The sequence below is a fragment of the Oreochromis aureus genome, linkage group 1 (assembly GCF_013358895.1).
Source record: "Oreochromis aureus strain Israel breed Guangdong linkage group 1, ZZ_aureus, whole genome shotgun sequence".
In the NCBI taxonomy this organism is placed as follows: Eukaryota; Metazoa; Chordata; class Actinopteri; order Cichliformes; family Cichlidae; genus Oreochromis; species Oreochromis aureus.
Genome location: NC_052942.1, coordinates 20,816,698 through 20,836,941, shown reverse-complemented (window position 1 = coordinate 20,836,941; position 20,244 = coordinate 20,816,698). Strand labels below are relative to the sequence as shown.

General features: G+C 39.5%; 2 protein-coding genes across 17 annotated transcripts in view; both read right to left on the bottom strand.

Annotated features, from left to right (window-relative positions):
- The window catches only part of sox6 (SRY-box transcription factor 6), a 129,071-nt gene extending 124,187 nt beyond the window's left edge, over positions 1-4,884 (bottom strand). For 4 of the 8 annotated variants that reach the window (XM_039610299.1, XM_039610330.1, XM_039610313.1 and 1 more), the window contains exon 1: positions 2,452-2,819. The gene's annotated coding sequence lies outside the window, so the exon portion shown is untranslated. Of the gene's footprint in view, positions 1-2,451; positions 2,820-4,392; positions 4,491-4,828 lie in introns of those variants that run through there. The other 4 variants (XM_039610309.1, XM_039610320.1, XM_039610311.1 and 1 more) reach the window with 3 other exon arrangements.
- Positions 4,885-10,324: 5,440 nt separating this feature from the next.
- plekha7b (pleckstrin homology domain containing, family A member 7b) overlaps positions 10,325-20,244 on the bottom strand; it is an 82,086-nt gene continuing 72,166 nt past the window's right edge. For 7 of the 9 annotated variants that reach the window (XM_039610248.1, XM_039610267.1, XM_039610272.1 and 4 more), the window contains 6 exons: positions 20,078-20,169; positions 19,661-19,879; positions 17,754-17,984; positions 16,565-16,698; positions 14,291-14,439; positions 10,325-12,348 (listed from right to left, as the gene is read on the bottom strand). In XM_039610248.1, coding sequence (XP_039466182.1) covers positions 12,224-12,348; positions 14,291-14,439; positions 16,565-16,698; positions 17,754-17,984; positions 19,661-19,879; positions 20,078-20,169 — 950 coding nt within the window. In that variant the 3' untranslated portion in view covers positions 10,325-12,223. The remainder of the gene's footprint in view (positions 12,349-14,290; positions 14,440-16,564; positions 16,699-17,753; positions 17,985-19,660; positions 19,880-20,077; positions 20,170-20,244) is intronic. The other 2 variants (XM_039610257.1, XM_039610271.1) reach the window with 2 other exon arrangements.

Sequence of the window (20,244 nt, the reverse complement as noted above, 5' to 3'; positions counted from 1 at the left end):
GACGCAGATTAGTCTTTGAAAATACAGGAAAGGTGCAAGGCCAGGCAACATGACATAAGGTTTTATTGCCCTGTATTATGTATCAGAGAAATATACAAAATAAACAGATTAGTTGAGTTTTAATAGATTTGTTTCTAATTTCAGTGAAATAAATGCGCACATGTCAGTGGCAGTATTGATTAAAAAAGAAATACAGTGAATATTTCAAGGGGATCACACTGCCAAAATCAGTTACACTTCACATTTCTTCGAGTATAATGCACATTTGAGCTGCATGTACCAATTGTACAGGACCGTATAAAGTAAGAAGGTCATTAATTAAGTTGCCGGTAGTTCTCATGTGGAAAAATAAGTGAGAAAGGTTCAATAAAAGCCAGCGCGGCTTGCATCAAAGAGCTCTAATACCGCTTTTCACTCTTCCCTCTCTCGCTCTTTTGCTGAGCGACACGCTGAGCTGCACAAGCCGTCAGAGACAAACTCTTATAGAGACAGAGCCGAGTGTCCCTGTATAGCAATCAGGACAATGTGCTGAATGGGCAGTCTAATTATAAATGTGCCATTTAGACTTGCATTTGGTCTCCAGAACCGGCTTACCTTATGAGGAAACGTGCGTAAACAGCCACAGTAAGAGCAACTGTTCAAAACAAAATGCCACACGGACTAAAAACTTTACTTGGGCGGAGGAGCGGACTACCGAGTGTTCTTATCACTGTGGCAAAAATAATAATAGTAATGCGCGGGCTATCTGGGTTTGAGGACTTAAAGGAAAAAAAGTGGGGGGATGCCGGAGTTAATTACAGTCTCATTAATTAGCCACAGGTGTGTCGTTTGTGTGGACGAAAAATGCACGTGCTCGGTGCTGAATACACAGAAGAAGAAGAAGAAGAAAAAGAAGGAAAAAAACGGGTTTAAACTGTTGTCATAGTGGATTCCCGTCTTATTAAAATGTTATTAGAAGTCCCGCAGTAGCCTCAGAGTGCTGTTTTTTTTAATATATATATATATATATATATACTCAGGGAGTGTGTCTAATTTTGGAAAACGTCTTAAAATGAGGGGGCACTCTATACCCGCTGCTGCCGAAATTAATGATCTGGGAGTGATATTTTAGGAAATCCTCAATTTATCATAAACCTGCTAAATCAATTGAGTGCGTGTAAAAATAAATATTTCCTCAATGAGTAGTGTGTCTGAAATTTAAGTGCTTTTTAGTGTCCTAAAATATGACCAAAATCTGGCGTCTAAAAATATCTAAACAAGCATTTTATACTGGAAGGCCTTACTATTAATTGCTGGAACTGTCTTGCGGCAACAAACACGTAAAAGGCGAGAAAACAACCCCTAATGGACACATGTACAGTTCTCACAATGGAACTTCTGTTCCGTTTATCCCGGGAGCGAGGAGCTTCAGATATTTCGGCTTAAATGGAAAACTGTCTGTTCGAGTACATCTTCTCTAAATGGACAAGCCCCGCGATTGTTGAATTTAATTTATGGCTTATGCATTCTTTTGGGGTCAATTCCCCTGACCCCCGCAGAAAGTTAAGGAAGAGCAAATTCCCAGGCTGCACGGCTTCAAGAAACTCCGAGGTTTCGGACAGGAAGAAAAAAAAAGAGGGGTGGGGGTCTGATAACTTCAGGCAACAAAGGTTCTGGATGCACGAGGGTATATTGAGACATAAGCGAAAGGTTCAAATAAACTTGTCTACCTCACATGTGGACAGGAACCTACCGGGGCGCACGTCACTGTCAATGAACGGTACCGCTCTGTGGACAGAAGGGAAACTGCCACCAGCAGAACAAAGTTACAGGGCGCTGTAAACACGCACAGAACACCGCAACCAACCCTCAAACATTTAATAGCTGATTAAGAATCAACACTCGGTAACGATAGATAGTTGAAACGTTATCGGTGGCAGCGGTCGGGGTTGGTCTAAGCGCTGCAGATTGCACCGTGCAGCCTGAGTCCGCCCGCACGCTCCCCGCTGCTGAAATGGAGAAGAAAAAGAAGATGATTTCAAAGCTCCGAGCGATGAATCGGGCTGCCGCAGAGTTTACTTGTGATAAAGTTCAGTTAAACGCGCTTTTTACGAATTACGAGGTCACCAGAGCCACTTCCAACCAGCACTTCACGCGCCACTCTCGTCTCGCGTGTAGACTTGGCTTGTTTGGGGTGAAAGCGACGCACCAGACAGTCTCAGTGATTAAAGTTTGACAGTCATTCTCCGAGTCTCAAAATGTACTGACTCGAGAAAGCTTTGCACACAGTTTACTTTGTAAAAAAATAAAATAAAAAATAATAATAGTAGTTTTAAAGCAAAACGCGTGCAAGGTTGTGCGATCGCTCGCGCTGACAGCGCGCTCGCCTTTAAGGAATCAGCAATTAAACACAAGGTGGAAATATAAGGAGAAGGAGGCATGTTGGAAAAGTAGAGAAAACGTGTTGTTTACCTTGTTGGTGTGAGCCGTGCTGATGATTGCCTACTTTTGTGTCCTTCCCCGTGCGCAAAGAACAGCAACTAGTCTCGGCTATACTTTACTGAAAATGATCACCGAGCTATCTGTTGAGCGAAAACTTAAGTCTGCTCACTCGGGGCCATAGGAGGGGATCCCGTCCACTCTCTGTGAAGTTCAGTTGTACAAAACTACAAGTACCTTTTGTTAACCGTCTATCTGGTCTTTATCTCCCTCTCTCACACACTCAGACAAGAGAAGACGATGGCTAGAGCTGCTGTCAATCTTGGCAATCAATGCGCGCAGCCATGTCGCAAGTATTCAAAGCATTTCCCGTCGTGCAACATCAGAAAGTGAGTGGCCAGGGCATTGATCTGAGGAAGGCAAAGAGGCAGGACTCCCCCTCCTCCTCCCAGACAAGAGATACGGGAGAGAGAGAGAGCGAGAGAGAGAGAGAGAGAGAGAGAGGTGGCGAAATAAAAGTGGAGACAGGGAGGATGGCTGTTAGCCTACTGCCCGCTTTTAGTAAGTTTAATAAGCTTACTTAAATTAACACCACTTACAAGCTACACAACAACTGAAAAGTTAAGGGCGACCTTTCCACCCCAGAGTTTTTCTTCAGTGACACTTTTTTTTTTCATTTGTCTCGTAGGAAACGAGTAATTCAGCGACCCCTCCCACTTCAGTCAAAGTTTATTATTATTATTACTATTGTTTCTTAAGAGGAAAATGCGGTCATCTGTGAGTATAGGTGACGAGATCGGGTAAGCGATAGGCTGTTTTTTTGTTGTTGTTGTTTCACTTAAGTTTTGTGATACAACAGCATGTATTTGTGTGAATTACATCACCGTTTAAAATATAGCAGCATTAGATTCGGTGTTCTTTATGGCTTGTCACGGTGTCCTATACGCCTAGTTTTCATTTTCACACCATCCAGAAGGCTGCAGCTTCTTCTTCCTCTTCAGATTATTTCTAATTTAATTGACCGAGTCTCACATTATGCATTTTAGATTTTTTTGTGTAGATTTAAAAGAACAGTATTTATTTATTTATTTATTTATTTCATCATACGCGCATTTCTTGCCAGTCAATTAAGTAAATACAAGTATTGTCACGATATATACTTACTGGAACATAAGTGAATTATTACATTTTATAAAAACGTGTCAAAAAATAAAAGACTTGTCGGTGACAGTCTTACTGTTTAAATTTACACACTAATTTCAGAATTTTGATATACATGTATATATTATTTTGTAAATAATTAAAAACAAACACACACAAATTTATATATTGACCAGTATAACGTTAGAAAATAATGGAAAATTGTTCCCAGCGTTACATTTAAGTTTTACTTTCATAAACGACATTTTACTGTAGTTTTGGTGTATTTGTTGTTAAGTTTTAACACAGAAACTAAAAATAAAATAACCATTATGTACCATCAGTACGTTAACGCAGAGCTATTGATTAGCAGGTTAGACAGGATACAGTTGAAATACAAAACACCTCCTTTTTTAAACAGATTCAGCAAACGTAAGTTGACATCTGACATTAAGGCAAAAATCCAGCTACTGGGACCTTACAGGCAGACCCTCACTTGCAATAACAGAAGATTTTACTGAGAGGAATTTATCTGTCATGAACAGAGCATATGTTTTAGATAATCAGCTGGGTTTGGATGAGGCCCACAGCTATCATTCAAAAAAGGAATCTCGGTAGAAACGTGCACATATTAAAAAAATAAATTAAATTAAAAAAAGAGGAGAGAGAGATCTGACAGGAAAGTTGTAGCTTTGAAAAACATCAGCAACATTTTTTGACCAGCAGAAAATACAAATAATAATCATAATAATCATAATAATATTAATAAAAGGTAGAAGTCTGTTGGTTAACATGCCATAAGTGTCACATAATAGAAATGAGAAAGTTACTTACAAAGACAGGAGACAGCAGGAGAAAATTCTGATTGTTAACTGCAGAATGACATGAGCTGAGCTGAAAGAAGGAGGGGAAGCAGAGGAAGAGAGAGAGAGAGTGACAGAGGAGAGAGAGAGAGAGAGAGAGAGGGAGGGAGAGAAAGAGGGAGAGAGAGAGAATACACCAGCACAACTTCGCGACAGATGCGAGTCCTGAGCGTCTCACTTTCTCTTTCTTGCTGTTCCAGGTGAAGCAAAACACACCAACACCACATCTACATCAAAGACCTTCAAAATCCTCCTGCGCGCGTTACAATGCACACACTGCACGCTTTTCTCCACTGAACTTCTACAACACTGATAGCCTGCAAGTTAAGTATTAACTTTTTTTTTTCTGGCAGTGTGCGAAGTGTCAAAGTTTACATTTAGCTACGAATAAAGAAAGAAAGACTTACCTTTAACACTGAAACTTTTCTACTGTGACACTTTTAACCTGAGCGCCTCTTCTAAAGCTACAACGATCTGATGCACATCACCAAATTTAATAAAAATCATATAGAGTAAAAAGCTTTGCACCATAAAATAGCACATGATCCTATAACAGTCTGACACCGTGTTTTTCCGGATGCATACATGATGATTCTGTGTTGTTCCTGCTGTTAGTGTACCTTCTTTAAGGAGCGGAGTTTTTTCTTTCACCGCTTGCACTTGAACGTGTGTTGGATGTGTCTCATGCGCCACCTTTTGGTCACTGTGTGAATCTCACCTGCAAGAAAAGAAAAACTCTATAAAGAGAGACAATCAGTGCATTTAGGAAAAACACCTTTATTTTATTTATTGATCTTTGTTTTTAAAGTTGGACGTTCAATTTTTATTTGGTTAACATTGACCAAACGGCAATAAGGAGTGCAATGGCATTACCACTGGTTTCCATTGTTGCTGCTTCAAAAGTGACAGTGTGAGTAGGGTTAAAAGAAAAAAAAAGGTGCAAAACAATATGAGTCATTACATTTGTTTAACGTGTATTTATTTCCAGACTTTGCTCTGTTCAGTGACAGATGATTGTGCAGCTGAACAGGTGCCCGCAAGTGCCAGATAGTTCTCTAAATACAAATATAGGCTATTTTTACAGAGGTGACTGTAATGGCTTCCTCTTTATAGCTCAGATGGTAGTGCGCGAAGCCTGCGTGAAGAGCAAAAGACAGTCCAACTTGTTGGGGGGTAAGGCAGACACATTTGCATACCCTGTGAGTCTTTGATGCATCTTGAAATTCAAGTCTAGCCCATAAATATTTGAAAAGGAGAGTGCATGAAAATCAACATTTTTGTTACATTAAATTAACATGTGTTCTTCTCCTGTTCTGCATGGTTAATTAGAGAACACCATTCAGTCAGTGAGTGAGGATTGGGGGGGGGGGGGCTGCTTTGATTACACTGCAACCAGAGCAGGTTTCAAAGGTGTGCAGCTGATTCATGCTTAGGAATACAGTCATTAGTATCTCAATGAGGAGCCATAATTATCTAAATTCCAAAAGAAGATTTTAAAAGTTCTACTTTAAACCTTTTACTTTTCATTCTACGGCAGTTTAGGTGTCTGTCTCTGGACATGGGATCTCCTTTGACACATACAAGTTTGTTTTAACCCCATATTTATGAGCAGTGCACAGACAATAAGTGCTTGTTGCAGTTATACATAGATACACAGCAATTTTAAGCATTTGTTGATGTCCTGTTTAATATCTGATTATGACCGGTGTATAAATGGGTAATATTTGCTTGATAATGTAGTATATAGCCCTATTTTTAATTTTTAAAAAAAAATCTAAACAGTGCCACCTTCATATAATCCTAATCCATCTTACATTTAGAAATGTGCAGGCAGAAATGTGCAGACATGCCTTTGCTTTTCATTTTTAATGCACTTTGCAAGTAGTTGTGCATGCAGGTTTGGTGGTCTAGGTAAAAAGTAAATGTTGGTAATTCTGCTCAGCTGTTACTTCCATGACAATGAGCCCAGTAAGTGACTCCAAAATGTTGCAACGAATACAGTTTATTAATTTTTTAAATGTTTCTTTTCTAGCTATTAATACAGTTTATATTTTGTCTTCTATAAAAAGTGTAAATGTGTGAGAAACTGTAAGGAGATCTTCAGTGACTAAGACCCTTACCTACCATTGGTAATATGATCAGTTAAAAGCGACGACAAGGTTCAGCTGTAAGCGACCAGTGTCCGTGCAACCAACATAGCTTACTGAATGCCAGATATAGCAATTAACTCAAACACTATTTGCATACATGCAAATGATCTATCCCAACTGGACTTGCAACGTGGGATGCGCTGTTCTCATTAGTTGACCCAAATCTCTTACTTGTAACTCTGGATTTCATCAAAGTTTAGTCAGGATCTAATATTTCCTTTCAAGTTAACAGCGAACCCCTGATAAATCATGTTGAAATAAGGAGTGCAACATGCCAGTTCTAATGATGTAGTGATGAGCGACATCATCACGCTGCCTGTGCCAACAACGCTACAAATGTACACATACAACAAATATAAACTCATGTATAATGGTCAGTGATGTGCGGTACTGTATATTTAAAGTTCTTCTGAACACGTTACCTGCACTGTCTTATTTGAGGTACAGTCAGAAATCCGGTTATGCGAGCGAGTATAACACAAATTACTCAGAAGAATTTAATTTTTCCACAGCTATTATATCTTTCAGCAAAACTCATTTTTCAAGCTGCAAAGTAAATGTCCTCGCATTTTAATGCTGATAGATTTTTTTTTACTTTAAATAGTGATATGTCATGATTTTTTTGTTATGTGGCTCTGAAGATCCAAGATGCACAGCATTCTCACTAATGCAGTAAATTTCACTTATTTAAGTGTGTATGTGTACATGGAGCTGCTAGACTAAAGACGAAGCCCAGGGGCATTTGGTTCATTTGCAAAGTAATTGCTTTTACGTACAAAAACCCAATTCACTGTAGGTATTGTAAAAGCTTTCCGTTTAGGGAAACATGAGATTAATTCATTGTTTAGCGTAACACAGCACCTTTTCAACATTCACTTAATGATTCATGTTGGAGGAATTGTGTTCTCTATAATAGGCCAACAAAGAAATGACTCAATACGTAATAAATATTTGTACCTCCCTGATGATCCCATAATTTAAAAAAAAACATTACAAAACTAACAAAGTGGCTTCAACATAAAACAATTCAAAAATAGGGATTGTTTTCTTTTTGAGGAAAGCTGGGCCAATGCGGTGCAGCATGAATGTTATTCAGCTTTCCCTCTATTCTTTTTATAGCGTGCACACACGTTGGGAAGAATATTCAGTGATTCCTAGCTCTTCAATTATTCAACAAATTCCATTTCTTACATATTAAAAAATGTACCGTATGTGGAACTTGAAAATGATAAAACAGCATAAAATACTATTTTGAAATCAAAGCACCTATTGCATGGGCTTTCTTGGTTTTGTATTTGTACAATTGGACTACAATCCGGATCCCCACAGTGTGCAAAGGAGGCAGCAGCTGGGTTTTCCACTGTAGCCTAATTCTTATTCACTATAACAATAATATTTATGTGATTGAAATAGGTATCACTGGGAATCACAGGCGGATTTCTCCTTTCTTCTTCATGTCACAGGAAAACTATGAATATGTTACAAATGCATTGTGCGCTGTAGTGAACAACACAGACCTGAGAACAAGGTCAGACTGCTCAACGTGGTGTCAAGAGGCTCTCTCTCTTTCAAGCAAAGGCCTTTCAAAAAAAAAAGCAACAAAAAGTCAAAGCCTTAACCTAATCAATGTCATCTGAAGAGCAGCGTAAACACTCGCGCGAGGCTCTTTTACGTTTGGATTTTAAGTGAGACATTTTATTTTCTTGTATAAAAGCTACTCTCTAGCAAACATTTCTGTCAGGACGCTGAGCAGCGGTTTTTCTTCTTGTGGAAAAAAAAAAATCACTTCTGAAGCCAGTAAGTATTTAGTAAAGGATTAATGCGGGAGGCCTTGATTGCGTTTAACAGAACAGGACCCAATTAGCATAATAGGCCCTCTTTCATTCTCTTTGAAGTCCAGAGCATAGAATAACAAATGTATATGAACCGCCAGCCAAACGTCAATACATGGAAATGCCACAATCCTCGGTGGAGGGTCTTGGGTGAATTTTTTGCAAGAGGAGGGGAAAACATCCCATCTTATTGCAAAATAAGCAGAACAGTGGATGTGATTGGTCTTCTAGCCACCAGGGCCAGCGTGCTCTGTGGGGCCCTGATCCTGGAGGATCAAGATGGAAGCAGAAAGGATGTAGCTGCTGGAGGGTGGGGTGGGTAGGTGGGGGGTGCGTTCCCTCTCTCTCAGGTGTTTTTAAAGCACACTGTGATGCGGATGAGTAAAAGTAATTACTCTCCAATTAAAGATAAAGATGTCACTTGGGAGGGAGCTGCAACACAAAGGCTCGCCATGCAGAGGAGGGCGAGGGCAAAGTGTGCGCATCACATCCTACGCAGCGGCCGCACCGGGACGAGTCATGATAAATGTAACGTGATAAATATTTGTGCTGAAAACTGCAGTATTTGGTAATAACGGCGCAGTTGAGCTTTCCATTTAAAAACATATTCTCTGCATTATTTTTCCTTTTGAATCTGAAGTTCAACACATGCATTTCTCAGAGGTTTCTTTTACAATTGCAATGGAGACGTAGTTCATGATTTAAAGATATGAATTCTGTACTTCAGAATCCAGAGTTATTAGTATCCACCTTCTTGGTTGAAAATACACGGAATTAAAAATGCCCTTTTGAGATGGAAAAAGCTTTGAACTTAAGAAACATTTCAAGAAGCCTCTCTCTTTCTTTTTTTTGTATTGGAAGTTCACCTCCTTTGAGCATGCCATAGTTTGGTTCCCTTTTCAAATAATAGAATGAAGTTTAATAGGTCACGGCAATCAATGTGAAGGTTCAAAGAGAATCTTGGAGCGATGCAGATATATTTTGTAATTTCCCTTTGTACATGATTTGAATAAAGATACAGTCAATAAATGGCATCAGTGAAATCAAATAAAGACCAAAGGCTCCTGTAGGTTAAAAGTTAAAGTCACAAAATGTGCTCGGTTCCTCCCTTTTGAGGTTTTCAAACAGGTGGAGAATAAACTGTCCATCACTGCAAGAACTTTTTTTAAGGTAACTCTTTCACATGTGAAAGGTAAAATCAGCTCTGTCAAACTCGTAGTTGTGGAGGAAAACCAACATCCCACAGGAAACATCAGCTAAAACAACGTTAGTGTCTTCGGAGATGCTCTCTCTCTCGTATAGTGTGGCAGCTACTGTACAAGAGACTTTACAGCCATATTACAGCTTTGCCCCTGGTATTTCTGCAGTGGGCTGATTTGTTTGGGTGAACACACCACTGAGTTTTGATATTTGGTGTAACATCAAAAGGCGATGCCAGCTGTGCCACAAAGACCTGCGCCACTAATGCAGCAAGGGAAATGTTTCATAAGTCGTTTGCACTCATAAGCTCCAGATAATGTTGCGAGAAAAAAAGGATCGGGACACTGATGCACTTTCTCGTACTCAGCGGGAGTCTGCTTGAAAGCGCTGAAATGCTCTGTTTGGATTCAGGACACTGAATTCTGCACTAACCTACTGCGCTATTCTCCGCAGAGGCACAATCGAACATCACAGGGGCCCACTGTGTCAGGGTGCCTTAGCCTACTCTAGCAGACATTTGGGTATTTGTTATGTCTGGAGGAGTCGAGCGAAAACTGCGGTAGAGTTTTAAAGTTCCCTTGAAAAAACAAAAGATTTTTACATTTTTTGTATGCAGTCTGAAGCTTGAGGCCATTGTACGTGGTGCTCGACTCATTCGAGCCAATTTCACAGAAATAAAATCAATGAAATGAACACGTGCGACAAAGCAAACGTTGTGTTAATAACTTTAATATTCACATTTTTTTATAAACTTCCATTGCTCGACCTTCTCAAGTCACACAAAAAATATGTTCGAGGTTATTTTCATCCTGATGTAAGCAAAAATAAAATTTATTTTGGCAAGCCTAAAGGAGACTGGCAGTGCTACAAGTACATACATATGAGATATCAAGTGGTTTGGTTTAAGAATATTATCTGAGTGTTGACAAAAATACTATCATCGTGACGCATTTAGTACCTTCTCGCTCTTCACATACCATTTGAGTTTTCCAGTTACGATCATACTGCAAGAAGAAAGCAATTCAGTCATGTCTTGAAAATATGATACAGTGCACAGTTAAAAGTGCGATAACTTGTAGAAAATGTCATTTTACTATTATGAGATTAACATTTTTTTTAGACATTTCCATATTTGATAAGCACAGCCGCTCCCACAGCGAAGTCCTCAGGTTTTCTACAGAAAGTTGCTTTCAGCAGCTTTGAAACACCTCAGTTAGTTGTTGCTGCATACACCTCAGAGAGCAAGGTCAAGGCGTCGCTACCGTTTTTCTGTTGCTGCATATAAAAATGTCCCGAATCAAACAAAAATCCTCTTTTCTTTGAAAACCCAGTGGATTGTTGTCAGTGTGAAATAGCACCTCAGTGTCCAGAAATTGCTTGAGCTGGGAAGTGATGAGAGAGAGGAAAAAGTAAGCACAAGGAAAGTAAATATCAGAAACACAATAAAAACAAAAAAACTACAAAATGAGATAATGTTACAGTTTTTTTCAGTTTTTTATGTTGGGGTGGGGTTACTTAACAGTCTCTTCTTAAAAAGTAGCTTTTTAAAGCTATAACATACCTGCACATTATTAAAGGGCAGTTAGAGGCCAATCATTAAAGGTATTGTCAGAGAGAGATAATAACAGGGCCTTCACCGCGGTGCATGCATAACTTCATGCTGCCCAACATGCAGATTAAAACTAACACGTGAACTGTTACATGCAAGGGCTTTTTTGTGAAGAAACAAGTGCCGTGCATGTGTATTATTCTTAACTTTCCCAACCCGACTGCACATTAAAGCTCGCCTCCGAAAGCAAACCCAGAATATAAAGAAAGCATGCAGCGACATGAGTAGATAGTATCTCACATCCACATTGTGCAGTTCTGAAAAGAAACTATTCCACGCTTTCAGCGCCACATGAATGCTGCATTGCTCTGCAAGTTAAAGTTCATATACATGTTTGTTATTGCGAGTGTTCATTTACTGTTTTGGGATCTGATTATTTTATGTGCGTCTATTTGTCAAAAGACGGCTGATGCGGTTAGTACAGGAAAAATAACTTTAAACAGGAAATAGCATAAAAATATCTGTGGCATCAAGTACTGGGTGATGGACAGAAGTTGTTGTTGTTGTTTTTTTAATAAAGCAGTGAAATGACATGAGCTTTATTTGTGCATTTACAGTAACAACAGTCATATGTAGATTTTCTTCTGTCAGGCTACAGATGGGGAGCTAATTGGTGCTGAGGAATGCAGCTGTGCTGACTGCTGAACTGTCAAGGTGCTAAATCAAAAGGTGTCTCTTTTGTTAATTATACACAATGCTACAAACAGTCGTGTTCGTTTGAGCCCTTTCTTTGCACAGCCATCCATAAATATTTTGGCAGTGGTACAAAAAAAAATTTACACACAATTATCACAGTGGGATGAGCAGACTGCCTGCAGATGTTTGTTTTGATTATAATGGGAGCAGAGGCAGGGCTTCCCTAACCTAGAGGAGATGTGTTTCCGACAATCACGACGGCGCGGTGAGCATGCAGCGAGGTGCGAAGCGCGTAGGAACACCTTGTTTTGGGGGAATTAGCAAGAAGCATTAGCACCGCAAAGCATGCACTTAGGCCTTACTTCATGTTTCTGACTAGACAAATGTGTAGTGAATTCCGTTGTTCAGAGGAGAAGGAGGCGCCAGAGAAACGGGAGGAAGAGGAGGAGGTGGAGGAGGGGGTGGGGGAGGAGGTGTTAGGACGTTAACCTGTGGAGGAACTATGGAGAGAGGGCAAGAGGGGGGAAAAAAGAGAGAAGGAACATTTGTTGTTAGAAGCCAAAAGAGTGAAATTGTTTCATGTTCATGTTTTCCTGAAAAGAAATATAAGCATGAAACTTTTTAACTGTACTTACAGTTTCTATGTTGTGCATCTATTACACTCGGGATGGGAAATACGGATTAGTCCAATAACACTGCTGGTGTTTTTTTATTATATTGGTCTTCTTAAATGTTAAAAAGATTTTTCAATAAAATTGGATCAGTTTTGGGGAAAATTTTAGTCATTTCAAACAGCACTTAAACAAAACAATAGTGCATTTTTTAAACAATAGTGAATACATGCATATGTATATATACATATATATATCACCCAACTTTAACAGCAATGAAGTATACTAAAGAAATCTGAAATGTAGATGTAAATGCAAATGTAAAAAACAGTTTTTTAAATAGGTCATCATAACCTGATTAATATTCATTTTTAAATAATCTGCTTATATTTTTTATTTGAGACTTTGTGTCTTTAATAAAAAAATTACAACAATATCCAAAATCCTCATCTAGTTCCCATACTTTAAATTTGACATAACTGAGCATCAATAAGCAGAAATTTGAAATTTTTTAAAACTGTAAAAGTAAAAATTCCTCCGTCGCCATCATCATCATCATCATCATTCACTTTTTTGTCAGCAGTGGTTTCCAGATCCACGTGTATAGATCCATGTACAAACAGGAACATTTCACCAACAGCATATTAAACTGTCCAGGATCTTGACATGAATATAGCTTCAGGTAGAGCTTTGTTTAAAGGCACGTAATAAAAATAGCAGTAAATGCTTATAGTTTCTAGTGCTGTGGCTTGAACTTGTTTCCATTACTTGATCATTTGTTCATCTTAAAATAAAAAAAAACAAAAAAACAAGAGGCACAGAACAGGAAGATCATTTTGTAGCTCATTAATCATTTCCCTGTACAAAATTACAGAATTGATGAGATCCAATGAATAAAAATAATTTTTAAAAATCCAACAATGAAAACACCTTTGCAATAAATACCACATGTATGTGATATTGCAGTGATGGATATTCCTGCTTTTATGCTGGAGTTACTGATGTCTCTCATGCATAATACTATGGAAAAGACTCTTCTTTTAATTCAAGGATTTGAAAGTGCACCAACATACCTCACTTTAACACCAAAGGAAGAGAAAGTCATTGATTCAGTCTCCACTGACAAGATGCCACCAGTTATATTCTCTGGCATTTCTCTATGCTGGAAATAATGTTATAATTGTTGACTTTGCTTCACTGTGCATATTAAACTTCCTCACACGCTGACAGCTTGAGTCTTACTGTGTGTGACAGATATATATGTGTGTGCATAGGTGTGTGCGTGCGAGGCAGGCAGACTGACAATCTGCTGCAGCTACAGTGAAAATTAACTCGCCTGTCTGCTGTAGAGTATGAAAGCGATGAGATGTGGGCGCAGTGTCTTTTATGCAGGTTCAGAGCTACGTTCAAAGCGGCAGCAACAGTATGCAGATGTGGAGTAGAGTTTGACTGGGTCATTGATCAGATCACAAAATGGCCTCATCAAGCGATTCCTCCCCAGCCTAAAAGATCCTACATGGATTGCAATTAGAGACTATCTGAGATCCTAGTAAGGAATAATGTTCACTTATTAGGAAATGAACAGCCTTATTGCTTGACTCTGCACCTTACGCCCCTCCTCATCAATCCAGGATTCTTGAAAGACTGCTTCCCTCTCTCTTTATCCCTTCTTCAACAAAAATATGTCAATACGATCCCAGGAGGAATTCCACTCAAGCCGTCAGCTTGAGTGGAATTATTATATTTTTCAGCATTTCTTTTTTTGCGATCATTTTTCACACTCACGGTTCAAATAGGCAGATAATGTTTTCAAATGAGATGAGAGACCAACCTGCAACAAGTTTGCTCTTGAGCGAAGCCTCTGAGGCGAGAGCGTAGGACATGGTGATGATCCGCTCCTGTTCCTGCAGAGCTGAGTCGAGCGCCACTGGCACCTCTTCTGGCTTCTCCGCAGACACCGCTGGTGCTAGGTTTTGCACACTGTACAAGAAAAGAATGAAAACAACAAATGAACAAAAACCTCACACACCATAGAAATGTGGAAGGACCCTACAGGGAGGTCAGAAAGAAGCCTGAGATATACCAAACTGCCCAAAAGTCTTGGCCAAACCTCATTTCTTTATATTTTGCTATAGGAATATGAGAAAGAGGTGCTGTGACCTAATAAAACATGATTTTATGAATGAAGATATTCAAAGCTCCTGCTTGGATGTTGGTTGACTTTTGTCCCATTCTCTAGATCACTGCTTCAGTAAAGCTGAAGCTCTGTGGAGGCGAATCCATGACTGATGATGCCATCAGTCATCAATCATGCTTTTACTGCACTGACAGTGTGTTTGGGATCACTGTCATGCTCAAAAATAAAGAAATTACAAATCAGATGCTTTCCAGATGGTAGTACATGGTGAATCAATCAATCAATCAATCAATCAATCAATCAAAGCTTTATTCGTCACATGCAGGTTGCCCTGCAGTGAAATGGGACCCCCCCGACCTTACACATACAACACAGACATTACATGGGGATACCGGTCGGAGATTGGTAGCATTAGAGAAAAACATTGAAATGTACATTACAATGGGAAAGTACAAGAGGAAAAAAAGAGACCCCTACTCATGCTGTGCTTCCATGGTAGGACAGCATGAGAACAGGAAACAAAAAAACTCCTCTGCACAAAAAAGCACATGAATGTCCACAGCACAACATTATGAAGGACATGACAAGCCACGGGGATGGGTGGGGGGTGAGGAGTTATCCGAAGCGAACACAGCAGCCGCCCTGCACAGCGCTATCATTCCAGCGCGGCACATAGACCCGCCGTGTTCCCCCGCAGGAAACAAGCATCGAAGGCGTTTGGAAAGGGAGAGGGATCAGTGTTTGCTTATCAGTGTAAGTGTATGTGTATGCGTGTCCATAGTTCAGCGGAGACAGTGTCCTTCGCCCTGCCAGGCTAAGTAAACAGTCTACCAGCCAACCCAGGTGGCCTTGCATGGGATGGGAAGGAACAGTCACAGCATAGTCGTTATCAGGGATTGATGGTTCGTTTTTGATCGACATTTCCATCTATGAATAAAATCCTCAGCACCACTGGCTGAAATACAGCTTCACATCATGACAGAGCCTCCACTGTGTTTTACACACACTCACTTTTGTAAATCTAAAAGTTTGTACCTTGCATATGGTGGAGTAGGATGTGAAACAAAAATTTCAAATTTGAATCAATCTCCCTATAATACCTGTTGTTTCTGGGTTTCAGTCCAGTTCTTGTGTAACTTGGCATACCTCAGACTTTTCTCCCTCTTTCCCTTCCTTAGGAATGGCTTCCTGATGGATTGAAAGGACATATGCATCTGTCCCGTGTCAGGTATTTGATGGATTTTTTCCTTTTTCCTAACGGCATGACTTTCAGATACTGTTATTCTGCTGTAGATAGCTTTTTAGGTCTGCCGATGCTTCTTTTGTCGCTTTCAAATTTTTGAAGGACACTCTGAAGGACACCGTGCATGATATGCATGCCTTGGCTAATAGTTCTTTGGGAATTACCTTGTTGGTGCAAGAATACTTTTTTATGACACTCAATCTGTGGCATTTTTGTAGATTGTATTAAATAAATGAGAATACATTAGTGACAAAGTACCTAAAGATAAAATTTAAAAATGTTTATTTGCAAAGTTTTTATGTGTAGAAACAAAACTGAATAGTACCTTGAGTTAGGTCACTTTTTAAAAAATATTTGATTCATATACATCAGTGTTAAATGGCCTAACAAACAAAAAACACATTCTTCTGCAAATAATCAAGTACAAAGACTTGACTGAAAATGAGTAAAAAGGCAGCCAGTCTGAAAAACTTTGAAAGAAAGGCTGTTACTCAAGATCATTTAAAAAATTACAAGAAAGCCTGACTCTTAGGGTCCAAAATACAAAGAAATTAGGGGTGACTCAAGGATTTTTCACAGTCCTATAGTCCAGAATCCTCAGGGCCTTGAAACTGATTGCATTTGCTTGACTAGTAGTATGGAAACACTGGTCTCCTAAAACACCAGTGTTAGTTGAGTAACACTCCAATGTAACTTCAGGGTTTATTTTGTTACACTTCATCTACCTGGACTTTGCCAAGATGCTTTTGATGCGCTCCACCTTACGATGACGCTCCTCCACTTCTTGAGGACTGAGTGGCTCCTCAGGCTCCGAGTCCACGTAGCGCTCTGGAATCGACACTTTCTGAGGTTTGGACAGCTAGAACACAGATGTAGTGTGTGAATTAAGATGTTTGCCACTTTATTGCAATCCCTACTGTGTGTTCAAAAACGATATACGAGTTCACTATAGATGCAATGCAAGTTGAAGGTTTGTAATCCTGAAAATGATCAAATAAGCATAGAACAAACTGTAATAAAACATGGAGACTAAATATGCAGAGATGTGCCCTGAAGTATCTTTAAAATGCTATTTTCATTTTAGTGCAGGCAGAAAGTTTCAGCACTTGTATAGCTTCACACAATGACGTTTATCTGTCGCATACTAATGCATACTTTATACCGCCAGCATCCAGCCTGTAGCTCATTTCTTCAATACCTATGTAGAAACAGTGCTGCAATACTTTCTGACACTTTTCACATAATTTCAGCAGCAAGTTCGTCTGCCAGCAGTCTAATCAGGCTGCCTCAGGACAACATTGTGTAGGAAATGATTAATTATGTGCCACGTTTGCTGGTGCAGGTGCTGTTTATCTGTTGCTCATTTTAACATATTCCTTAAATATGTTAAGGCCTTTCAGTATGTGCCTTTTAGGGATTCGTTAAAATATCAGTGCAACATCAGTATCGACCAATATTGACTGCTATCAGCCAATCAGCAAAAAAAGACGAGTGACATTTATCGAATGGAAATCTGTTGTGTCCCATTTGATACAGTTAGGTATTTTTAAAATCAAGTTTATTTTATTTCCCTCAAAAAAGGGAGAGAAATAACAAGAAAAAGTAAACAAACAAAAAAAAATGTCATCTGAGAATTTAAAGATCAGCAGCACAATCCACGAGATCCAATCCATGAGAATATTAAAAAAAAAGCTTGGTTGTGGCCCCTCCCATCAGCTTAAATATTCCTTCTGTAAATATTTCTTTTTATTCACTTTCAGTATTCATTTTAATAAAAGAAAAACTCCTTTTTGGGGTGATTAGCTTCCCTTTTTTTAACTTTCAGTGCACCGTTTTCCCCATTTCATGTTATTCCTGTGTTGACTTTTTCCCTGTCAGCTGTATTTCTTATTTCAGAAAATGAAAAAAAAATACCTCTTTGTTAAGGTCCAGGTCATAGTCCAGAGGTTCCAGGTCAACCTCATGGGTGGGAGGGGGGGTTGTGGCCGTGGAGCGGAAGGTCAGCCATTCATCCGAATGCGAGCGGGGTCTCTCTTTGTGCTCGGGAGGTCTTTCCTCCCCCTGGACACTCCTAACTCCCTGAGCCTCCTCCCCCTGAACCGCCCTCTCGAGTAACTGCAGGTCAAACTCCTGCTCTCTCTTCCACTGGACAACGCACACAGGAAAAATGTAGACTGTGAAACAAATGACAGGGTGCTGCCACCAAGTTTTCTTGACTAAAAGAAAAAGTGAAACTTGTTTCACTTGCGTTCATGGTTATATTCATGGCACATATTACCGTCCTATTCATAACATGATATTAAAGATTGCAGAGGGTTTTAGGTGCAATGTACAATGTCCAAATGTGTGTGTGTGTGTGTACAAGTGTGAAAAGGTAAAAAAAAAGAGGGCACATGCATAAATGAGTATGCATGCTGATATGAAAGATCTCAAAACACAGCATGCTAGAACTCTATAAGTGTGACAAGAACACAGCACTTCACTCAAACTCATGACAAATTCAACAAACATAAGCAAGATGTACATGTTTACAGAAAAAAATGCAATAAATAAAAAAAAACATGCCAATGACTTCTTTAGAAAATATTTTTTATTTTTTGCAGTCACATTTGTAAAAGGAAGGATTCCTCTAGCCAACAGTAATTAGCAGATAAAACACTGAGCAAATGATGCAATCGCCTAACTTACTATATGTTGCGATATGTAATGTGCTATTAGTATCAGTACATCAGCATTGCCCAGGAAAAGTGTTAAATGGGACAAGAGTTGGTCCCAATCTATAAAAAGTCTCATTTCAGTTTTATCTTCATTTAAATTTAAAACAAACCAAAAAAAAATCAGGTGAGAAAAATGGTGCGATGACATTGACAAGAGTGGGCTTAAGAATGCAATGTTCAGTGTATGTAAATGTTTTGGTCAGTAGAATATAAGTAGGCACTTTCTTTCTCTCTGCCTCACACACACACACACACACACACACACACACACACACACACACACGCAGACACACATATATGGACAGCAACAGCATGGACTTGGGCTTGAGGAATAACTACACGAGGAGAGACAAGACTGGTGAATAGACAGCTGGCTGCTATGTGACAACACAAAACACTTCAACGGGTTAGAAATCAATGTGGTAGTACAGTGTTGATGTGAAAGAAAAATGAACAGGTCAGTGAGGAAGGCTGAGAAATGATGGATAAAGCAAAGTTAGAATCCATAGCAGAGAAAAGGGAGAAACACAGTGTCTGAGGTCATTAATATGTTATATGTTTTATAGCCAAGATTTTGAAAAAGAAAAAAAATCATCGCTATTTAATGTAAATGTTATTATCTGCACCTCATAACAAACACTTAAACAGTTATAAATGTGTGCTACTTTTAATGCTGCAGTTTGTTGTAGACCAGAAACGTATCTACTTATCTGTATAGGTCTTTTTTACCGAAAGGCATTTAGGACAAGCACACCAGAAAGGCACTTGGAGACCACATTCTCCACCTAAGTCATAATATTTTTTTCTTAAAAGGATCCAAGTCTGCAGCTCAACTGAATGGGTTCTTTAGGCCAAATGACTTTGGCGAAAAAGACCTACTGAAGCCTGAAAACAACACGTGCTGAATAAGCACAGTTAGAGCCATACAGTGAAATGCCATACCGCACTAACTTAATAGTTTAATATAAACTTGGTAACAAGAGGAGCAGAGACGAGACCCACTGCACTCAACACAGGCATGCATTACTGCTGCAGACCGCCACTCTCAGTTTGGTTGTCGTCATGCGTGAGAGTGTGACGTGTGATGCTGCTCTAGTAACATACTGATCCCAAGTCTGCTGAAAGTGGACGTGAGGATGACGTGCGTGACGATGAAGCGGCGTGGCGGTCTCCGTGACTCAGGGTGCGTTTGCGCTGGCGGACGAGGGCCTTCTGGTGCCTCTTCATCCTCTCCAGCTGCTCATCGGCGCTCATCTTCCCCCTCTGCTGCTGCTGCACCGGGTCCACAGAGTACAGACGCTCCAAGGCACTTTTTGGTCTCTCCTGAGACGAGTGGGAAGAGAGAAAGATGATAACAAGAGCAAACGCATGGCAGACTTTAGACTGGTGGAAATATTATTAAAATAACATTTTTTAATTGCTGTTAAATTGCTTTTAAAATGCTTGATTAAGTCTTATTAATATAATGAATGAATATAATCTGGGGTTGGAGTGACATGTTCACTCTGTTGTTACCCCCACCTTTATGCCAACTGCTGACGTTGCTCTTCGGAGGGTCACGTATGAGGAGATGTTCGAAGACTGATTTAACCTAAGTGAAGATCCACCCGTTCCTGAGGGGAAGACAACAGATATTACAAGTCTGTTCTCGTCTTCACAATATTCTAAAGCGTTATGGCGAGATGAAC